This window comes from Rattus rattus, chromosome 4 (assembly GCF_011064425.1).
Source record: "Rattus rattus isolate New Zealand chromosome 4, Rrattus_CSIRO_v1, whole genome shotgun sequence".
In the NCBI taxonomy this organism is placed as follows: Eukaryota; Metazoa; Chordata; class Mammalia; order Rodentia; family Muridae; genus Rattus; species Rattus rattus.
Genome location: NC_046157.1, coordinates 23534201 through 23557476, shown reverse-complemented (window position 1 = coordinate 23557476; position 23276 = coordinate 23534201). Strand labels below are relative to the sequence as shown.

General features: G+C 47.5%; 2 protein-coding genes across 2 annotated transcripts in view; one reads left to right on the top strand and one right to left on the bottom strand.

The window, feature by feature from the left end:
• Arhgap31 (Rho GTPase activating protein 31) overlaps positions 1 to 14715 on the top strand; it is a 113268-nt gene extending 98553 nt beyond the window's left edge. The window contains exons 9-12 of the mRNA XM_032900203.1: positions 3695 to 3757; positions 5836 to 6384; positions 8440 to 8717; positions 12054 to 14715. Coding sequence (XP_032756094.1) covers positions 3695 to 3757; positions 5836 to 6384; positions 8440 to 8717; positions 12054 to 14438 — 3275 coding nt within the window. The 3' untranslated portion in view covers positions 14439 to 14715. The remainder of the gene's footprint in view (positions 1 to 3694; positions 3758 to 5835; positions 6385 to 8439; positions 8718 to 12053) is intronic.
• An 8017-nt stretch (positions 14716 to 22732) lies between these two features.
• Positions 22733 to 23276, bottom strand: part of Tmem39a (transmembrane protein 39A) — a 29293-nt gene continuing 28749 nt past the window's right edge. The window contains 2 exon segments of the mRNA XM_032900202.1: positions 22733 to 23001; positions 23004 to 23205. Of these exon segments, the coding sequence (XP_032756093.1) occupies positions 22955 to 23001; positions 23004 to 23205 (249 nt within the window). The 3' untranslated portion in view covers positions 22733 to 22954.

The following is a 23276-nucleotide window of genomic DNA, read 5'->3' as shown; positions in this document are numbered from 1 at the left end:
TGCACACATATGCATTGCAAGTACAGGTACCCACACATATGGAGGCAAGAGGTTAATGTCAGGTGTCTTTTTGTACTGCCTTTCACCTTGTTCTGTTTGAGACGTGGTTGCTCACTAAACAATTTTAGCTAGGCTGGATAACCAGAAATCCCCACCCTCAACAGACACACATGTATACACGCACATGCACACGCACATGCACACACATGTGAACACACACACACACACACACACACACACACCACACACACACGCCACACAATCCGTCTCTACCTCCCTGCCACTAGGATTGCAGACGCATGCTGCTAGTCTTGGCTTTTATGTGGATGCTGGGAATCCAAACTCAGGCCCTCCTGTTGCAGAACGAACACTTTACCTATTGTACCATTTCCCAAGCCACCTTGGGGCATTTTAAAAATTGATTAACTGTGAATCGTATTGGGAGTTTATTGGATTAGCAGCAGAGAGGAAGACATGTTTAAGCACGTTTAGAAAAGCTCAACAGATCAGAAGGGGTAAGGAAAAAAATGAGGTAGTCGCTGAACACAGATGCATAAACCTTGAACCAAATTCCAGACACTGGTTTCAATTTAAGTTTGTTTTATATCAAAATAAACTCCCGAGCAGAAGAAGCCATGGGGCTGGAGGCTTTTCCTTTGAGTGAAGGAGTCATCAGACTGAACCAAGACCACAAAGGTTCCCAGAAGATTCTCGGATGAGAGCTGAGGCAAAGCTCGGTAGAGTTCTTATCTGGTATGCAGGAGGCTCAACCCTCCAGCATTGCACAAACTTGGCATGGTAACACTTGCCTGGGATCTCAGCCCTTAGGAGGCGGAGACAGGAGAATCCGGATCTTAAGGTCATCCTCAGCTATATAGTCCGAAGACCGCCTGCTTTACATAAGATTCTATTTTTTTTTTAAACAACATAGGATTGTTGGGGTCACCTCCAGGAGGCCAGATCAACACCTCAGGCAAAAATATCCTGAGAGCATAAGCGTGAGCCAACAGACCCTAAGCATTTAGTTACTGCAGAGAGAAGATACCTTGGGATGCTTAGAACTATTGAGTAAAGCCACAGAGCTTGAATGGAGCCTGCGGGCTGACTCAGGGTTACCAGGAAATCACTTGGACCCTGCCCCTTAAGGTCAACACACGGAGATCAGAGTCCAGAGACAGAGAGACACAGGGAACAAAGGCAAAGAACATCTCAGAATACAGAGGGAGGGACACCATCCAGGCAGCTTCAGGATAATAAATCAGTTTATGACCCTGTACAAACAACGGCTCCAGGAGGATAAGACTCTTGGCATGCTATTGAGAGTGAGGAGGTTGGAGGCAGTCAGTGCCCTTAGTGAGCTTGAGAGGAGCCACAGTCCATCCTCCTTCCGTGGGAGTCACAGAGAATCCCCAAGCGCAGGAGGCTAAGGGCCTAAGTCTGAACCTCTTAGGAGAGGGGAGTTTAGACTAAGGGGAGAAAAGGGGAGAATTTTTTTAAAAAATAATAAAAACAGGCATGAGTTATTTCCCAATTTGAGTTAATGCCAACTCTGACTGAGGAACAAGTTCCCTTCTTCCCCTGCAGTATGCTCTAGCTGATCCTAACAGTCATAAGCAGTGTGTGTTGTTTGGTTTGGTTTGGTTTGGTTTGGTTTGGTTTGGTGAGACAGGTCATCACTATGTAGCCCTAGCTGATCTGGAACCCACTACGTGCTATTTTCACTAGAGCATTTATTCCAGTTTAGAACAACACAATTATTTTGTAGTCGTTCCTCGTTTAATCTTTTATTTATTTATTTATTTATTCTATATGAGTACACTGTAGCTGTCATCAGACACACCAGAAGAGGGCATCAGTTCCCATTACAGATGGTTGTCAGCCACCATGTGGTTGCTGGGATTTGAACTCAGGACCTCGGGAAGAGCAGTCGGTGCTCTTAACCACTGAGCCATCTCTCCAGCCCCTTCTCGGTTAATCTTAACAACTCTATTGTCTTTTATACTCTGCTGGGTATGGTGGCACATGCCTTTAATCTCAGCACTCAGGAGGCAGAGGCTGGCGGATATCTGAGTTTGAGGCAAGCCTACACAGAGAAATCCTGTCTCAAAATACCAAACACACACACACACACACACACACACACACACACACACACACACACACACGAAAGAGAAGTGGAGGGAGGAAGAAGCAAAGAGAGAAAGAAAGAGAGGGGGGAGGGAGAGGAAGGAAGGAAGGAAAGGAAGGAAGGAAGGAAGGAAAAAAGAAAGAAAGGAAAAAAGAAAGGAAAGAAAAGAAAAAGGGAAAGACAGAAAAGTATAATCCAAGAAAGGCTGCACATCTGAGACTACACAGTCGCAAACTGGCAAGGGTGAGAATGAAACCTGATCTAAATCTGGAGTCACCTGAATGGTGTTAGTCTTAAACTTCTTGGTTTCTAAGTTCTCTTGTTCCTCTATCAGCCTTGACATGGAAGGAATATCTGTCCCAATCCTGCTTCCTTTGCTGTAAGAGAGTCCCTGAAGCTGGATAACTTTATGAAGAAGAGTAGTTTCTAGTTCTACAGGTCGTGCTGGCAACTCCTTGACTTCTGGTGAGATTCTTGGGCTGCTTCATTGGGGAGCAGAAAAAGAATGGAGACACATAAGGGGAAATCGAGAAAGAGGGACAGACTCTCCCACAGATCTCCAACCCCGTCAAGAAAGTCTAAGCTATTTGTGAGCCCCTGCCCCGGAACCCAGCTCCTCCCAGCCCTGGGGTACTGAAGAGCTAAACTTCCGACCTATGGACAGACATCTTTGGGTAGAACTCAAGAACTAGATTCTTAACTCATTCAGATTTACACTTTCCCCAGGCCCCGTCTATGGAACCCTACAACGATACATAAAGTATACCAGGTGCATAGTCTGTGTTCGAACAAACCTAGGTTTGGTAGAAATCTCGTCATTGGTGAGGTTGGTGAGTTAAATCACATGAGGGACAAACAGTCTACAGATTCCATGGAGCACAGCCCCTGGGGAAACATTGATGGTGACACTCCAGGCCTTTTCCCTCGATGTCCCAGGTTCCTGGTGCTGCTAGATATGGTTGCAACCAACAATCCTGCTCTCTAGTCTACCAGATAAGACAGGTTGCTCAGGCAGGTGCCATAGAGTCTACCCCATGAATTTATCTTGAGTACTTTCTGAAAGTTATGTTTATGATTTTATTGCTTTGTGTGTATGGATGTTTGCCTGAATGTATGTCTGTGCACCATGTCTGGCCCTGGGAGGCCAGAAGAGGGCATCAGATCCCTTGGGCTGGAGTTACACACCATTATGAGATGACATATGGGTGCTGGGAATCAAACCCAAGATCGTTTGGAAGAACAGAGCTCTAACCACTAAGCGATTGTTCCAACTCCTTGAACACTTTTTGTACAATTAAACTGGATTCAGGACTTTTCACTTGACAAAATTACAATTTACCTTTATTTGTAAAATATTAATAAAACCTATCTCTGCCCTCTTGTCATAAGGTCCGTCCCCATTAGGAGAGATACATAGAGTGGCGTGGGGGCAATTTTGTAAGGAAATAATGTATCACTACATGAAAAAGTTTTCTGGAAATTCTTCTCATAGGCTTATAGCCTACTGTTCTGCATGCTTCTTTTTAATCTGCATTCATTAGGAATTTTTTTTTCTCTTATCTTTAGTGGAAAAGGCTACTATCCGACCAGCTAAAAGCATGGACTCACTGTGTTCAGTGCCCGTGGAAGGTGAGTTAATGCTTCGTTTGTTTGCAACCAAGGCCACTTATAAAGGAAAGAGTTTAATTAAGGACTTGCTTACAGTTTGAGATAGTCCATTAATACAATGGTGAAGAACATGATGGCACCCAGGCAGGCATGGTACTGGAGAAGTTGCTGAGAGCTTTATATCCTGATTCACAGGCAGGGTGTGGGGGAGGAGGAGAGAGAGAGAGGCTGGACCTATTGTGGGCTTTTGAAACCTCAAAACCCACCCTTAGTTACCTACCTCCTCCATCAAGGCCACATCTCCTTTTTTTTTTTTTTTTTGATTTTTTTTATTAACTTGAATATTTCTTATATACATTTGAGTGTTATTCCTTTCCGGTTTCGGGCAACATCCCTCCCCCCCCCCTTCCTTATGGGTGTTCCTCCCAACCCTCCCCCATTGCCGCCCTCCCCGCAACAGTCTAGTTCACTGGGGGTTCAGTATTAGCAGGACCCAGGGCTTCCCCTTCCACTGGTGCTCTTACTAGGATATTCATTGCTACCTATGAGGTCAGAGTCCAGGGTCAGTCCATGTATAGTCTTTAGGTAGTGGCTTAGTCCCTGGAAGCTCTGGTGGCTTGGCATTGTTGTACATATAGGGTCTCGAGCCCCTTCAAGCTCTTCCAGTTCTTTCTCTGATTCCTTCAACAGGGGTCCTATTCTCAGTTCAGAGGTTTGCTGCTGACATTCGCCTCTGTATTTGCTGTATTCTGGCTGTGTCTCTCAGGAGCGATCTGCACTTCTTTGCTTCATCCATCTTGTCTAATTGGGTGGCTGTATATATATGGGCCACATGTGGGGCAGGCTCTGAATGGATGTTCCTTCAGTCTCTGTTTTAATCTTTGCCTCTCTCTTCCCTGCCAAGGGTATTCTTGTTCCCCTTTTAAAGAAGGAGTGAAGCATTCACATTTTGATCATCCGTCTTGAGTTTCATTTGTTCTAGGCATCTAGGGTAATTCAGGCATTTGGGCTAATAGCCACTTATCAATGAGAAGGCCACATCTCCTAATCCTTCCCAAACAGTTCCACCAACTAGGGACTAAGCATGCAAATACATGAGCTTATGGGGGTAGGGGAGGCAATTCTCTTTCCAACCATCACAGTAAGATTCTACAACTATTGCCCAGCTGCTTACCTGCAGTTACGATTATACACGATCACATAGCCCCAGACCACTCCTTGGCTCATCGCCCCAAAGTATCTAGGACCTTTTCCTTTTTACAGCCTTCGTTTAGCCAACAGAGGAGGCCTCCAAGACTTTTCATTCAAAATTGGCCCACATTAAAGGTCAGAAAGAAAAAGAAAAAAAAAAACCCTAAGACAGAGAACCTGGACAGATAGAGGCTAACACTGGTTTATGCCAGGATGATTGTGTCTGGAATCTGTGAGTTTCATGTCCATGAGCTTCAAGGTGCTTTTAAACTGATAGGCTTGTTCATGCCAGTAAACACTGGTGTTTTGGGATTTCTATTGCATTGATAAAACACCACTACCGAAAGCAACTTGGGAAGGAAAGCGTTTATCTTAGAACTGTCTCCGGGAAGTCAGGGCAGGAACCTGAAGCAGGAGCCTGGAGTCAGAGTCCATGGAGGAATGCTGCTTACTGGCTTGCTCCTCCTGGTTTGCTTGCACAGCCTGCTTTCTTATGCAACCCAAGACCACCTGCCCAGAGTGGCACCACCCACAGTGAGCTGGTCTCTCCCACATCAATCACTAAATTAAGAATATGCCCCACAGGCTTGCCTCTGGGCAGTCTGGTGGAGGCATTTTCTCAATAGAGGTTCCCTTCCCCAAACGTGTCTCCTTCATGCCAAAACCAACCAGCATTAATTGTGTATCAACTAAGTAGTCCCTATTGAAATAGGTTGCATATGAGTTGCTAGCCATTGCCAAACAACAGGGATTCACATTTGTTCTAGAAGCTCTATCCTTGCTGGACAATTGCTAGTATCTATCTCGTCTACTTTTTTGTTAAGCACCCATCAGGCCCAGATACAAGGAAAGAGGCTCTTCAATCTGCGTCCACAGGCTACTAACCACTGCTTGCGCTTCTTCACCAGGGAAAGAAAACAAAGGCAATTTCAATCGAACAGTCACCACTGGTGGATTTTTCATCCCAGCCACAAAAATGCACGCGAGCAGCACCGGCAGCTCCTGCGACCTCAGCAAGGAGGGCGAATGGTGTCATGAGGGGATGCCAGCCGGGGCTGAGGGGGGCTGCGAGGTGGGCGGTCAGATCCGGCCCCTGCCTGAGCAGCTGAAGGTGTTCCGCCCCATCGGAGACCCTGAGAGCGAGCAGTCCGCCCCAAAGCTTCTGGGGATGTTCTACACCTCCAGCGACAGTCCTGGCAAATCCGTCTTCACAAGCAGCCTCTTCCAGATGGAACCCTCGCCGCGCCACCAGCGGAAGGCGCTCAACATCTCCGAGCCCTTCGCGGTGTCTGTGCCACTCCGTGTGTCCGCTGTCATCAGTACCAACAGCACCCCGTGCAGGACACCCCCCAAAGAGCTACAGTCCCTCTCCAGCCTAGAAGAGTTTTCTTTCCAAGGTTCAGAGAGTGGAGGATGGCCAGAAGAAGAGAAGCCTCTGGGAGCTGAGCCTTTTCCAGGTAAAACGGGCCGAAGGGTCTCCCTCCATAACAGGAGAGAGCATGAGGTTTGATCTGGCTTAAATAGCATTTGCAGGGCAATGTGGTGAAGTGGTAGGGATGGTGGGCTCTAGGGCCAGAATGGCTGTTATGAACCTTGCTCTGCTGTGGATTTTCACCAAGTTAATAACCTGTGCCTTAGCGTCTTAATTTTTAAAATGCTGATATCAACAACCACGCCTTATTTGTACGTTTGTGTCAACATTTGGGTAATACATGCAAAGATCTCAGAGCAGTTGCCCAATATATAGGAAGTACTCAGGAAACATTACTATTTTATTACCACACAAAATGTCTTCTGCTTTCTATTTCTGTGAAGAGACACCATGACCACAGCAATTCTTATAAAGGAAAGCATTGAACTAAGCCGGCTCACAGTTTCAGAGGTTTAGTCCGTTATCATCGGGACAGCATACAGGTACACATGGTGTGGGGAAGGAGCTGAGAGTTCTACATCTTGATCCACAGACAGCAGGACACTGCCACACTAGGCTTAGCCTGAGCATAGGAGACCACAAAGCCTTCCTACATAGTGACACACTTCTTCCAACAAGGCCACACCTACTTCAAGAAGGGCACATACTCTAATAATGCCATTTTCCCATGGGCCAAGTGTCCACACACATGTGTCTATGAGGCCATTCCTACTTAAAACCACCGCATACTGTGAGAAGTCAAGAGGGGAGAGGTCATGGGATGGCGAGCTGGAATTGAGGGATCTGCGTTTCTGGATATATTTTCTATTCATCCATCCCTCCTTATTTTTACCTCTGCAAAAAAACAGAGCTGGCAAACCCAGCCACGGTAAGTTCTTCTGTAGGTTTGATCATAGCCATCCCAGAGTGGGTCTGCTTTGGTCACACACAAGGCTCACAGAGTCTCTGCTGTGTCCAGAGTGAGCGAGAGTTTCTGTTGTTGATCTAGGCTTCTCCGCTTGTAGTCAGGCTGCTCTCCAACCAAGAATCCCACTGCCTCAGCCTTCCAAATGCTTGGATTACAAGACCCTTTTGACTAATAGTCCAACTTAACCCACCTACAATGGGATATGGAGAACCCCAACAGAGAGGTTTACCATCAGTCAAACCAACAGAATGCTTCTATCTCGATTAACATCAATGCTTTTCAGTACCTCCTCTGTTACTGGGCATAACCTAAGTGTCCTATGTGTATAGTCTCACTTCTCGTGACAACTTTCTGAGGTACAGATTGTCTCCATTTGCTTATAAAGGAATACATAATTTCCCCTAAAACTCTTAACAAACAAGTGGGGGGCAGGGGACACCAAACACTGCAGTTCCTATCAGTCTCAGATCTGAACCAAGGTATACCAGGCAGCATTTGTTGGTGTTGCCTGGCATGACAGTCACTCAGTGTTCAGAACCAAGACCGCCGTGAAGTTGAGCAATGCCACACAGGTGAGCACGCCCAGAAGCATCTGAGATTCACTATCCATTTGACTTCGAATTCACTTGGCTGTTGTGTATTCGGAGGCCTTTCACGGTTGCCAAAGCTTCCACAACCTTCACATTCAGTTACATGACCTCACATGGGGGCACGCCATCCTGTTTAAAAAGGCTGTGCTGTAAGTACCAATAGGACTCATCTCTTCCAAAGTTGTGACAACCAAAATCTCTCCAGAAATTGCCAGTGTCCCCAGGGGGCTGGAGAAAATCTGGAGCAAAATGGTTCCCAGTTGAGAACCAACAGAGTGGATGATTTCTTGGGTCTGAGGCAGGAACATTGTCAGGAGAAAGCATAAAGAATGAGGGGGGCAGTGAGTTGAGAGAATTCCCCCATTCCTGTAAAGCAAGGTTGGGAGGCGGGGCAGTGACGAGGTGGTCCTGTGGCATCCGATCCCATTACAGATGATTGTGAGCCACCACGTGGTTGCTGGGATTTGAACTCAGGACCTTTGGAAAAATAGTCAGTGCTCTTAACTGCTGAGCCATCTCTCCAGCCCCTGCAAATCCTCCTTGAAATGAACCTTTATACTGACCACTCACATTCTCCTCCCAGGTTCTGTTCCTAAGAAGGCAGCTACCGAGGACACCAAGCCAGAACATGAAGCCCTGGGGAGAGCAGAATGTAACCAAAGCCCTCCCCTAGACCCAGGTACCCCACTGGAGAAGAAAACCTTGGATATATCCCTGGGCTCTCAACTGTCAAAGGAACCAGAGAAGTGGCCAAATGCAGAGAAGGCGATGGAAGAGAGCCAGGGTGCCAGCCAGACAAAGCCCAGCACTCCACAAGAGAGCCCCAGGGCGCGGACCGAGCCAGTGCTCCTTCAAGAGATGGTAAGGTAGACTCCGCCCCTCCCAGCCACAAAGGGTACAGTTTAAAGTAGATTTTAAAAACAGGTTAAGGTTTTCTGCAAGAGAAACGTAATTTTTTTTATTTACTCATTTGTTATATATAAGTACACTGTTGCTGTCTTCAGACACACCAGAAGAGGGCATCGGATCTCATTACAGATGGTTGTGAGCCACCATGTGGTTGCTGGGAATTGAACTCATGACCTCTGGAAGAGCAGTCGGGTGCTCTTAACCGCTGAGCCATCTCTCCAGCCCACATAATTTATTGAATCAATGAATTAAGATTCATTTGTTTCTAATTAAATTAATTAGTTTTATATGTGTGATTGCAGCGGCGCGTGTGCCACAGGATGTACGAATGGCGCCGCATGTGTGTGTAGAGGTTAGAGGACAGCTCTGGAGAGTCTGTTCTTGCCGTGTTAAGGCAGCATTCCCTTTTCTTGGTTCTGCGGGCACTGTGTGCCGCAGGCTGACCAGCCCCCAGGCTTCTCAGCGGGTTCCCTCTTGCTACCTCCTGTCTCACCACAGGACTCCTCGGGTTACAGACTTGCACCGCCACCTCGAACTTTGAACATGGGTTCCAGGGACGGAGCTCACAGGATCCCAAGGCTAACACGTCTACCCGCTGAGCCATCTCCCTAGGCCCCTAGGAATTTTTGATGAGTCTTTAGTGGTCTCGCTGAGCAGCCAGGAATGATGACACACGCCTATCACTAGAGAGATAGAAACTGGAGGAACATGAGTTCAAGGCCATTCAGGACAATCTGGGATGTACGAGAGACCCTGTCTCAAAAGGGACAAAACAAAAACAAAACCTACTCCTCAGCCTGGGGTTTCTTAGTGGCAGGCCTCTGAGAAGCCCCGGCACAATGGGAAGAAACCATCCAGCTCGGATTCCTAAGGCAAACACAACTCAAATATTTCTGGCCCCAGAACCACTGACATGTCTCTATGCACTGGCGTTGGACCCAGAAGCTGCACAAAGGCAGGTGGTTATATCACAGTCCCAAGTATGACGGCCATGCATGAGCCCCATTCTCTGTCCTCAGACATCCTGGCCTGGTGCTTGTCCATAGCTGTCTATAAAATCTGAGAGGCTTCCAGGCTCTAGTCTGTGTTTTTAGAGACGTTCAACCCTGACGCCAAAGCTCACAAACCTTGTCCACCCTTTAGGGGTGGGATTTTCCATGGGTGGTTTTATGAGATGTCTTTACGGAGAAGGTGTGAGGAGGTTTTCTGGGGACACATGTGCTGAGGGCTAAGGAAGCCTTCAGCATTTTAACTTGCTTCCAGAAGATGCCAAGAGGACCGTGTGCTGGGAGTTAGGGCAAAGCCGATGTGAAGCGTGTTCTTGGGAAGGCTTGAGCAAGGGTTTGGGCGTGTTTTCGTTGGCAGAGATTCATTGGTGGTTGACTCTGGTGAGGAGAGCCCAATGCAAGCCGCATTGCTTTGAGGAAGATAATGTTAGGGCTGGAAGACGAGGGTGAGTTCAGGTTAACAAGTAAAGGCATCAGTTCATTCCTTCACTGAACCCAGATCCAGATCCCACTCTGTGATAAACAGTGTTTAATCTTGAACACTAGGGTCACCGCAGTGCCGAGATTATTGCCACTGTCCCCGCCTTTTGGGCTGCCAGCCTCACGGAGAAAAGCCAACATCCAGGGCAAAGTGAAAGAATGGAATAATAAGGGAACGAAATAGTCTTTTCTTTCTTTCTTTCTTCCTTCTTCCTTCCTTTCTTTCTTCCTTCTTCCTTCCTTTCTGTTCTCTCATACAGTATGTCTTGTTGTTGTTGTTATTTTGTTTTTTTGTTTTTTTTCCGGAGCTGAGGACCAAACACAGGGCCTTGAGCTTGCTAGGCAAGCGCTCTACCACTGAGCTAAATCCCCAACCCCTACATACAGTATGTCTTGACCAAAGATTCCCCTACTTCCATTCCTTCCAGCCCCTCCCCTGACCTCCCTTGTCCCCTTAACAAGGTCCATTCTTCTTTTTCCCTTCAAAAAAAGGAAGGGGGGTGGGGTGGGGACTGGAGGGATAGCTCAGTGGTTAAGAGCATTGGCTGTTTCCAAAGGTCCCGAGTTCAATTCCCAGCAACCACACGGTGACTCATAACCATCTGTAATGAGATCTAGTGCCCTCTTCTGGTGTGCCTGAAGACAACTACAGTGTACTCATATAAATAAAAATTAATTTAAAAAAAATTTTTTAAAGAAAGAAAGACCAAGTGAGCAGGCCTCCCAGGGATATCAACTGAACATAACATTGCAAGTTACAATAAGACTAGGCACATCCCCTCATATCAAGGCTGAATGAGGCCATCCAGTAGTAGGAAGGGAGTCTTAAACATGGGGAGAAGAGTCAGAGACATGGCCACTCCCACTGTTGGGAGTCCCACAAGAGCATCAAGCTACACAACCATAAGATATGCAGATGCCCTAGCTCAGACCCGTGCAGGTTCTGTGACTGTCGCTTCATTCCCCTCGAGCCTCTCTGAGCCCTGCTTATTTGCTTCTGTGGGCCGTGCATAACCATGATTCCTGTAAGAAATCAAGAACTATAACTGCTGTGTGAAGTAAAGAAACGAGAAAACAGTCAAGTCAAGTGGACAAAGCAGAACTATTCATTCAAAGAATGCACTGAAGTGAAATCCAATTGCTCTTGGCCAGGTAATACTGGAGAGCTAAAAAGAAATAAAAGGAGAAATGGGGGCTAGAGGTGTAGCACGCACACCTTCACGCACAAGACCCGAGGTTTAACCCTCAGCACTCCAGAACCAGAGCCAGGTGAAGAGATGAGAAGTCGGCAGCAGATCAGACCTCCCAGAAAGACTCCACGCCTCCAGAGGTTAAAGACACTCCCTGAGATGCTTCTCCTTACAAGGGAATCACTCCATGTTGCAAGAAAGGCAAGGGATGCGTTACACACGACTGGAAGGCTGGGGACATAGCTCATGGGCTGAGCAGTTGCTGGAACATACAGCAGCTTGTGCTTAGAACTGGCTGAGGAGCTCAGGCTCTACAGTGGGCAGGAGTGGGTCTCCGTCCTATCCACACCTCTATGATTCAGGTAATTAGTTTAATCCATTCAACTAGCCCAGTATTATCTCCCAGGGCACTGAAAAAGTTAAACAGGAAGACCTATGTCTGGCATATGGTGGGCATTCAGACACCATGGCTATTACCGAAGCTGCCTCCTTTATCGCTCAGAGTACTGGCAACTACTCCTGTTTCCTTGGCGCTCACTGGCCTCTTGGCAGACATCAGTATCCAGAGTTCTGAGCTCAGAAGTAACTGATTTCTTCTTGCTGTTTTTCAGGATGAGGATGACTTGGCTCAAGCCTTGATTTGGCCTGAAATTCAACAGGAACTGAAAATCATCGAATCAGAGGAGGAGTCATTGCCACCCCCTGCTCAGAAGACAAGCCCAATGACTGAGTCAAGTCCGGCCCCATTTCCCTCCCCAGAGGCCCCTGAGAGCTTGCCTAGTAGCTCCGCCCCTCTGGAGGTATGGACTAGGGACTCAGCCAATCAGAGCATACAGGAGACTGCCATCCTCACCAACAGAGAGAAGCTGGAGCCAGTCTGCAGCCTCCTTGAATCAGAGTCTGAGCAGGCGGTCAGCCCAGACCCGTCCAGTCTAGCACCACTGGAAATACTTCTGTTTGAGAAGGTGACTTCTCCAGCTAGGATAGAGTTAGGAGGCCCAAGAAATCTCTCCCCGCCACTTCCTCCTGCTCCTCCTCCCCCAACTCCTCTGGAGGAGGAGCCTCAAGTCTTGCTGTCACACGAAGGTCCTGACAGAGAAGACGCATCCAGGGATTCCAGGACAGATCTCTACACAGAGCAGCCAAACTCCGAAGACAGCCCTGGCATCCCTAGGCTCTGTCAGAGAGAGGAGGCTATTGCAAGCCCAAATGAGAAGCAAGATGCAAAGCAGGCTGTTCCCGAGAGCAAAGACCCTGGTCTTCCAAGCCCAACAAAGGAGGTTGAAGTCATCCCACAAGAAGAGGGAGATGCTTCCCATTCAGCCCAAGAGCCTTCAGACTGTGACGAAGATGACACTGTGATAGACACTGCCCAGCATGGCCTGGAGATGGTAGAACCATGGGAGGAGCCCCAGTGGGTGACCAGTCCCCTTCATTCTCCCACCCTGAAAGAAATTCAGGAGTCCCAGACGCAAGGTTCCCAGGGCCACCGGTTAGAGAGGAGACTTCGCCACAGGCCCAGCCTTCGCCAGAGCCATTCTCTAGACAGCAAAACCACTGGACAGAGCCACTGGGCTCTTGAAGCTCCCTTCTCCAGCAGTTGTGCCAGTCTTGAAACAGAGAGGAATTATGAGCCTCTGCAGACACCGTCAGCCAGAATTAAGATTGCTGGATTGGAAGAGAAAGCCCTAAAAGCCTTCAGAGAGTTCTCTGGCCTGAAGGGGTTAGAGGCTCTTCCCAGCCAGAAGGGATCATCCGGTATACAGCCCAAGCCAGTAGAAACCAACTTCGTCAGTTTGGCAGAGAGAAAGGAGCAGGGACCACAACTGGAATTTAGCAACCCTCCGATTAAACACAACGATGTTCCCGGGCCAGATAGCAGCAAGGGGAGTTCACCTGGGCCTCAAGACAGCACCTCACCTGGGGAACACCCCCTAAAGTTACAGCTTAAGAGCACTGAGTGTGGGCCCTCGAAAGGGAAACACCGGCCGTCTTCCCTCAACCTGGACTCTGCCATTCCCATCGCCGACCTTTTCCGACTTGAGAATGGGGCTTCCTTTAGTTCACCTGGAATAGAGCTCTCTGAACTAGGGGACACCAAGGTCATCTGGATGAGCTCCTCTCAAGGTAAAGCAGCCCCCTGGAGTTCTCAGGACACACAGGACCTGGGCATCGTTGCCCATGCCCTGACAGGCCGCCGGAATTCGGCTCCTGTGAGCGTGTCAGCTGTGAGAACCTCTTTCATGGTCAAAATGTGCCAGGCCAAGGCAGTTCCTGTCATCCCACCCAAGATTCAATACACACAGATCCCACAGCCCCTGCCCTCTCAGAACACAGGGGAAGGAGGGGCTCAGCCTCCGGAAAGGAACCAGGAAGAACCTGGTTCAACCCCTGAGACCCCTCAGAAACCCACCAAAGATGACTCTCCCTCCTCCCTGGGAAGCCCAGAGGAAGAGCAACCAAAGCAAGAGCCAGGCGCCTCTGCACCCCGGAGGAAGGCCAGCACCGCGTCCTGCGTGGCTGAGGGGTCCTTCTGCTCTGCAGAACCGGGAGCATCCACTCTGGTCTCCTCCCAGGATGCAATGGGGCAGTGCAGAAAGCGCACATCAGAGACAGAGCCGTCAGAAGACAACCTTCTTTCTTCAAAACTGGAGCGAGCATCTGGGGGTCCGAAACCTACCCACAGGCCAAGGCCAGGGAGACCTCAGAGCCTAATCTTATTCCCCATCATGGACCACCTACCTTCCTCACCCGCAGTGATAGATTCCAAGGTCCTGCTGTCCCCTATCAGAAGCCCTTCTCAGACCGTGTCCCCTGGCCTTCTCTGTGGAGAGTTGGCTGAAAACACGTGGGTCACGCCAGAAGGGGTTACGCTTAGGAATAAAATGACCATCCCTAAGAACGGCCAAAGGCTAGAGACTTCAACAAGCTGTTTTTACCAGCCCCAGCGGAGATCCGTGATTCTGGATGGAAGGAGTGGGCGGCAGATAGAATGAGACCAGCTGACCCTGCTGCTGTTGTCCCTAAACGTTACCAGGTTCATCTGGTCCTTACAGGATCAACTGGCCATTCTCCAGGCACAAGCCATCGAAATCTGGGCTTATATTTGCCTCTGACCACCTCCTCTCTCCCTCTCCCACCCCCTCTCCTTTGTCTCTGACCATGCATGAGTCCATTTGCAAGAAGAGCAGTCAAGACAAGGACCGGAAAGTGAGGTTTAAGGAAGTCCTCATGAGCAAGTGGGGAAGAGTATGGAATGCTCACCTCCGATGGCTAGGATAGTAGCCCTTAAAGAAAGAATTTTTTTTTTCTTTTTGTTGCCTGAGTCAGAAAAATCTTCCCGTTTTGAACGAAGGCTTCTTCGTGCTTTTTTATGCTCTTTAAAGCATGTGTTCTTTTAGAGCAGTTTTTTAAATAAGCTTTGTCAGAGTGTATTTACTTCCCCCCAAATAGCAGCAGATCTGAGAATGCTAACTAACATGCACTTGAGATCTCCAGGAGGGGAACTTCCTTGTGCTCTTTCCCTGGGATTGCTGCAAGCCCTGTCCAAGGTGAACCGTGAAGCAGCCCAGAAAGTCAGAATGTGTACTCAAGAGCAAAGGCCCAGACTGGTCCCACCTACAAATGCTTCTTGGTGCCGGCTTTAATGTGACTCCACCTGCCACTGCTAGGCAGGCTGAGTACTGAGCTGAGGACTACAAGGTATGCAGGGATGATGGGTCTGCTTTCTTAATAGTGCCAGACAGAATCCAAGTGCCGCATGTCATAGAGGAAAGCAGGCTTGCTACAGACCTGATGTGTCTAAGTTGGCCAGGCATTAGGAGAAGGAAAACTGTAGCTCACCTTCATTCTACAGCACTCGTCTGGGCCCAGCAGGATGGGTAAGGAGGCAAGGAGGAGCCCCATCTGTCACTGTCCTCAGAAGTACACTGCCTTTAGCCAGCGGCCCCCTCCCTTTCTCCTCTCGCCATTGCTCAAGGGCAGATTTGAGACACCTCTGTCTTCATTCCCCCATGTCCACCATCCACTCAAGTGCTCAGACTTGCTCTGACTGTTGTCTGGACGCAAGCAGATGCAATAAACCAATCTGATGTCCCTTAACACCCGCTGAAAGGCTTTTCTGGTGCTTCCCTCACAAAGGCTTAATGGGGCACGTTTCAGATTCCAGCCTGGCTCAACTCTGTCCAGAATTTGTCATTGCACAAGTTTCTCTGAAGACTAGCGGTATCTCTGGGTTGACCCCACGAAGCCAGCACCGGACTGGCTGTGGGGCTAAGCTGAAGTCATCTCCAGGGGGAATGTAGAAACATGCTCTACTGCAGCTCTCATGCTCTCGATTCCTTCCCTGATAGGATTTGAAGTCTAGCCCTTGTTTTCTTAAGCCAATGCCTGGGGCAGGGATACCTAGAGTCAACTAATGAGAGTGAGCCCACAAGAGAAGCAAGGGGAACCGTCAATAGGCCTTCAGTTTTTGCTTTATTAGTCGAGGAAAGCACTGGACCAACAAAAACAGAGATGTCAACCAACAAGTCTTAGGACACACAGCATTTCCCCCTAGTCACGAAAGGTGAGAAAATATGGTATGGCGAGATGAAAGTGGCCATGTTCTGGAGATTTGAAAAGTGCATCCCTTCCTTATCAAGAAATATGGTGGACAAGCTTGGTGTCGGGCTCAGTGTACCCATATGCCTTGATAAGGACTCACTGCACTCAGAATGTGAGAGGAAAAGATCCAAGTACCCAACAAAATACTGAGTCTACTTAATGACTGTTCTGTTTCCTAATACTTCTAGGATGTATTTTTATCGGCAGGGAGACAGAGAAGCAATTATTTACACACTGACAGGTGATTTAAATTCTGAGAGCTGATTCCAAAATGACTGCCTCGTTCCCCTTAGACACCATTCATTTATGACATCACCTTCAGGAGAACAGACATGCTGGTGTCTCGATGACCCACTGTCACCTGTTTGGAAATGTTCCTTACTTCAGTTTTTCTCAGCCAGTCAATCCAGAAGGGTTTGAGATCTTTACCATCTCAGTGCCCTGCCTCTCAGTGTGCTCCTCTATCAACTGTCACATGGTCATAAATGTTGTGGGCTGGGTGAGCCTGGTGCTCATAAAATCTCATTTCATGACAAAGAAATTGTCCCTCAACATGCTGGGGGTCACCATTTGGCCAGCTTGGGGCTCTTATGCTGGATCCCTGAGCATGGCCAAGTGAGAATCACCCTGCTTGCTTCCATCCAGGGTCAGGGAGAAGTACTATTGTTGTCAAGACCTGCTGGTGTGCCAAAAAGAGCGAGAGAGCCGGTCTTCTGAGCAACTGCCAGTCCACAAAACGGGGTAGCTCACTTCAAAGACCAAAGTTCAAACAGAACACGTACATGCACACTTTCTTGGCATATTGTCTTTGCTTAAGATAATAACCCATATTTATTTACAAAACAGTCCTCCCAGACTATTTTTTTTCCCTTTTGCCAAAATGGGCTGGAGAAAGAGCATTTGGTTTTTATTCTCTACTCTTGGGATATGAAAAGACCTAACCAAGACTAAGACCTCGTTATGAGATACTAGCTTACTCGAAGCCTTAAAATTCAAAGTATTGCCCAAGTGAAATTTCTGGATTCTGGAGACACTGAAAATGTAAATGTCAGCATCCTCACCAAGTACTTACCCAAAGCTTAGGAGTAGAGCACCGGGTAGCTTAGCGCTCACACACTGTTGAGTGTGGTCTCACAGAGAGAAGAGGGACAAATCAAACACCCGGGAGCAGGGAGAGACCCACCATTAGACACCACGCAAAGGCAAAAGAGCAGCAACTAGCACCATCAGTGGGACTGCTGTCAGTATTCAAATGACCTACTAATTTTAAACAATCTAGTTAAGCAGAACTGCAAGTCCAATAAACTGTATCAGTGAGACACATGGGAGTTGAGAACTTTGTTTTCAAAGGTCAAAGAGAAGATGAACTAAGTATTTCTGATGGGTTTGCATGGCTCTCGCTGGTTGTAAGGACTAACTGTTGGCTAGAAACCAAGAGGGATCCGATTCCACACACCTTAAGAAAGGATTTTAGAGACGTTGATCACCCAAACAATGGTCTAATTTCTGCTGTCGATGAAGTCACACATAGGCCCAAGATGAACTTTTAATTTCTTGGAGTGTTAGGCACACAGCAATCGTGTTGGGTCAAAATGAGGTTGGAAAGTCATCTGTCTACCTGGCCTTATGTTCCTACCTTCAGAAGCCCTGGAGAAAATAAGATTTGTTTGTTTAGGACTGGAATGGAGGAAGTTCCTACTAAATCCAATTTCTCCTTAGATTGAGACTATCTTCTACCAAAACTGGTTCTACTTGGCTAACAACATGCATCTCAGGGTTTGCTGTCCAAGAGTTTAATTTCGGGCATTTCAGAGAGGAGGGTCAGCTCAAAGTGGGCAATGACAAGACCATACTCCCCAGCATCTTTCCTGGACAAACGAGGTTGGAGGAGGGAGCAAATGCACCTTTGTAGGCAAGAGGAGAGGGAGAAGCAAGAAGGGCGTTTGACTGAGCCCAGCGCCAGTCCTAGCAGTGTAAAATACTTGGCACACCGGTCACTTAGTTTGAGGTACATGAGCAATGCAGGAACTGGTTCTCAATGTGGGTCAAAGAGGAGGTAGCTGACGTAAGAAGCTGTGACTCCAGTCATATGCATCACTGGATGAACCCCGATGATTTGACTCAACGTAATGCCATTGTAGTCTCTGGCTTACAATTCTGCCTAGTAAAGCACTTTTTCAAAGGCCCCTGTTGGCAGCCATGGGATTGCAAGCTGTCTTTGAACTCTACAAATGTTTCCAAAGATATAATCGAAATGTTTTCTATTCATTAAAAAATATATTAAAGCTACCCATAGAGACCTCTAAGTGTAATTAAAAGATTGTTATGCTTTAAAATGTACTCTAATAAATCATATATAATTCTTGGGATGGAACTATTGGTTGAGGACATGGGGTCACCAAGATCAACACACAGAAAAGTAAATCATGTTATCAGACTCATAGTTCCGGTTTGTCCTCTGCGACATCACTTTTGTTGTTACTGTTACCTCAAGGTCAGATTTCACAAATCTCCCATAAACCTTGGTTTTGCTTTTTTAAAAAAATGATACGGGGGGGGGTGTTGGGGATTTAGCTCAGTGGTAGAACGCTTGCCTAGGAAGCGCAAGGCCCTGGGTTCGGTCCTCAGCTCCGAAAAAAAGAAAAAAAAAATGATACGGGTAGCTGGGGAGATGGTTCAGCAGTTAAGAGCACTGTCTGTGCTTGCCGAGGACCTGGGTGGATTCCCAGCACCCAGCTGGGGCTCAGAACTGTATATAACTCCAGTGCTAGGAGATCTATGCCCCCATCTGACTTCACCAGTCACACACACGGGGCAGAGACACACATGCAGGCAAGACACCCATACACATCAATTTATTTTTTTACAAAAAGAGAAGCAAACTTATAAGGTCTCACTCTGTGGGTTAGCCTGGCCTTGAACTTGCAACAATCCTCCTGCTTCAGCCTCCCAAGTGTCAAGATTTCACGTTTGAGTTGCCACATCCAGTTTCCATAAGCTTGTTTCTGTTATATCTTAATAATCAACTGTTTGCAACTTCACCCTCTAAACTAGTCATTTAACCAAAATCCCCGGAGTAAGTTGACATCCTGTGCGGAACTCTGTAGCTTAAGAGGAACTATGAGCCCACTGCACGGGTACAGGCTGTTTCCCTATTGCTGGAATGGGTTAAGGGCTTTGGATTTGAGGGTGGGCTGTGTGGTGCGCTCACCTATGCATGTTTACGCAGTGTGTGGAGACCATACACACCACCACCGGCTGGGGTTAGAGACAGGCCCGACACACCTATGCAGCTGTCACGTGGGTACTGGGGATCTGAACTTGCATAGAGGCTTTTGCCCACTGAGCCAGACCCCAACCTAAGGACTGAGTGGTCATACAGTGCTAGAAAGGGTTAAGGGCAACATTTCCTATCCTGGACTACATCATCACATGTAAGTGGGTGGGGCTTGGGATGTGGGAGGAGCCTAGAGACTTCTACAGGGGTATTTTGTTTTCCTACGCCACCAGACTTCTATACAGGACATAAGGTTCCAGCTTCTCATTCCCATTCCTGTAGCATTGCTTCTTCATGTTTCATACAAAATACCCTCACTACCAAAACACATGGTCCAAGCTGTTTCAACATGTACTGCTCTTTAGGCACGATGTAGTCAATCTAAGATGTCCTCCTAGCTTAGGCACGAGGCTCCACTTCCTTCTACGGAACGAACGTCTCCCCAGCCCTTGGTATTCCGTTATCCTAAATTTCTCCTCTTCCTAGAACCTTCTGTTCTTGTGAGTTTATTCCATTTGTACAAGATTACCAGTGCCTGGCCCACCACTATTCTAACAGCACCATTCTCAAACCTGGAATCCTTCTGCCTCCGACTCCTGAGCACAGGTGGCAGCTGTGCACACCTGGCTTTTATATTTCCACTCATTTGAACTGCCTGGCGGCCATCTGCTGGTTGTGCCACACTTTCAGCCAAACCAGCTCTCATCATGTTTAAAAGAGCAGTCTAAGGGGCTAGGGAGATGGCTCAGGGATTAAGAACACTGGCTGTTCTTCCAGGGGACCTGGGTTCAATTCCCAGCACCCACATGGTGATTTATATGTATCTCTAACTCAGTTCCTAGAGGAACCAATGCCGTTTCCATGGGTATTGGGTACACACAAGGACCAACTTGCATGCGACCTTTCCTTGTTGCTGCTGAGACAGCCTCACTATGCACCCCACCGACCTCAAACTCACTGTTCTCCAACACGTTCCCAGTGCTGGGATTACAGACATGGGCCACCGGACCTGCCTACATTGTTAGTCATGAGAAGCAAACCTTCAAGGTCCTAAGGAAAGTACAGAAAAATGGCCACTTCCCCGCCCCCCTTTCCTCACAATTACATTTAGGCTCAGCCAATTTAAAGAGCAAGAAAGCTAATGCACCAGCAACCTTCTGCTTTGCTTCTGCCTCGGTCCAGTGTACAAACGCATTCCCATCTAAAGCCGACGGCCTTACTGCTATAAAACGAAGCTCTTCGGCTGGCCTAGTAGATATAAAGGCATCTGCTGCCAAGCCTGGTAATCCCAGTGGAATCTCTGGTTCCACATAGAGGAGAGATTCAACTCTGGCGCACTGCGAGCTGTATGCTCACTGTGCCTAGAACACAAAGCTGTATCTTGCTGTGTCTGACCTTTGCTGAAAAATCGGCTGATGGTTCCGTGAGTAAAGGCGCTTGCCATCTGCCACCTGATTTCGATCCAAAAATTGGAATAACGTGAGAATTAGTTCCCAAAAGTTGTTCTCTGACTTCCAAAAGCACATTCACTTACGGGGACACACACACACACACACACACCTACTGCTACTGCAGAGGATAAGTCAGGAGCATCATGAGTCAAGGCCAGCCTGGGCGACTTCTTAAGACTCTGCCTTTTAAAAGTAAAATCATTTCAGCCAGGAGCAGTGGTGCACACCTTTAATCCTAGCACTCAGGAGACAGAAGCAGATGGATCTCTGAGTCAAGGACAGCCTCGTCTATAGACTTCCAGGATAACCAGGGCTACACAGAGAAACCTGTCTCAAACAACAAACGATCTCCTTAGCTGGCCATGGTGATACACACGTAACATTTCCTTCTAGAGACTGACATGGGAGTGCTGTGACTGCAAGACTTTTCTAAAGAGAAAAAAAAAAAACTCTCCTCAAAGATGCTTTTCAACAATTGGCAGTCATGAACCACTTCAGGCATTCTTACAGCTTTCTAAATGAAAACCCTACTGTACTACTTAGAATATGCCTTTAATGGGTGCCATTTCTGCTGTGTCCTTGCCCTGACTTCTCCCTACTGCACTCATCATTTCTACCAGAAACTGGGCATAGAAGCTGGCTGATTAAACAACTCACATCTCTTCAGGGTAAGCTACAGCATTTCCTACTGCTAAGCCCCAGGGCCTCTACAGCACTTGGTAGGAAACTACATTTGCTGAGTGGGTAAAGGCTGGCTATCAAATAATTCAAACTTCAGAAGCACACTAAGAAAGCCATGGTTAGCTGCAACATGAAGGGTGTCAGACACACACACACACTCTCTCTCTCTCTCTCTCTCTCTCTCTCTCTCCTAGAATGGGTTGGTTTTGTTTTTTTTTTTCTTGTTTTTGTTTTTGTTTGTTTTGCTGAACCCTTTCCTTTCGAGCACTCCTCAAGAACTGTTTTGTGAATTAAGCTTTTGAATACAAGGTTGCTTGCTTGGCTTTACAAGTCACATTCACATCATCCAAAGCGTCAAAGTCTAAATGGCTGAGGCCAGCACAGAACAGGGCAGTCTGGCTTTGGTCCTGTACGACAGGAAGTTGACAGTGCATCAGCTCCCAAGAGCAAGGGCAGTGGGGAGGTTAAAGCTCACGAATACGAAGGGGCTCAAGTGTGACGCTTACTTATTTTTTGCACTGTTGGGGAACAAACTCAGACCTGGTGCACATGAAGCAAGTACATTAATGTGAAGCTGCATCTCCAGCCTTTGAGTATGAAATCTACAACACAGATTTTGGCTATAGATCAAATTCTGAGACAAAGCAGCCACTCCTTGTGTTTTCCTCCCCTCAGAACTGCAAACCGCCACTGTAAAGAGGTGGCAGCTAGAGTGCCCCAAGGCTGCTTTGCTGAGGGCTTGCCCGGCTGACAGCTTCCATCCCCCACACTCTGGTGATCCCCAGGGCATTTACACTCAGCTTCTCCCAGGGACCCAGCCTCATGTCTTCCCCTTCATGCGTGTGGGCATCCCAAACACTTCCCGTCTTTGGAAAGCATTGTTACGTATAACTAAGAGTAAAAGGGAAATCTTTGGAAGTGAAAGCCATGAAAGGTCAGGCAAAGTGACAGCAAACCGTAGAACACAAGGGGAGATCACTCAGAAGAATCTCACGAGCAGATCAGCAGAGGCACTGCTTCAGTAGACAAAAAGAGCACCGGACTCAAGACTTGAATTCACTTTGCTGCAGTTACCCGGTACTACTAACCAGCTAAGTTAAGCGGGGGTGGGTACTCCATCCGTCTGGTGGATTTGCTTTTCTACAGCAGTAATTACAGCCAGGAGAGGGACTAAAGATAACAAAAATGACTGGGAAGAAAACAGACACACCAAAGACACCATGTCAAGTGATATGCAAACCATGTTCCTAAGTGAATGTTACTCCAGAGCCAGACAAACAAGTCAATCTTTTACTGAAGGGGCAGCCTCTCATGTATAATATTCAAATATACTAACACATGAAAGATAACATCGTCTTGTTTATGGATACATTTAATATCCCTTGCCCTTCCCAACTTTCAAAACATAATAGTATACAAAATATAAAATATCTTAAATATTTATAAAAATCGCAAGAAAAAATAGATCGTATGAAAATATCTTTATCTGAGTTCTCCCTCACTGCTGAGAGGCAGCTTGGTCTGCCTTGAGTCCGTAGCTGTTGAGGGGTAGGAGTACGCCCTGCCTAGGACGATTCTGTCCCGCAGGAGCTTAAATAAAACATAGTAGTTGCAGAAAAGAACGAGTGCCATGGAGAGCGTGTGGTTCCACTTCTCCGAGCGCAGCAGCGAGTACAGCTGGTAGATGATGACGCTGCCCTCGATGAGGATGAGCAGGTTCAACACTCGTAACGGGCGATGGAACAGGAACTGCGAGGAAGTTAGCAGACAGGTGTTACTCTGGGGAAAGCAGAGTTGCTGGATTCAATTTCCTAAAACAG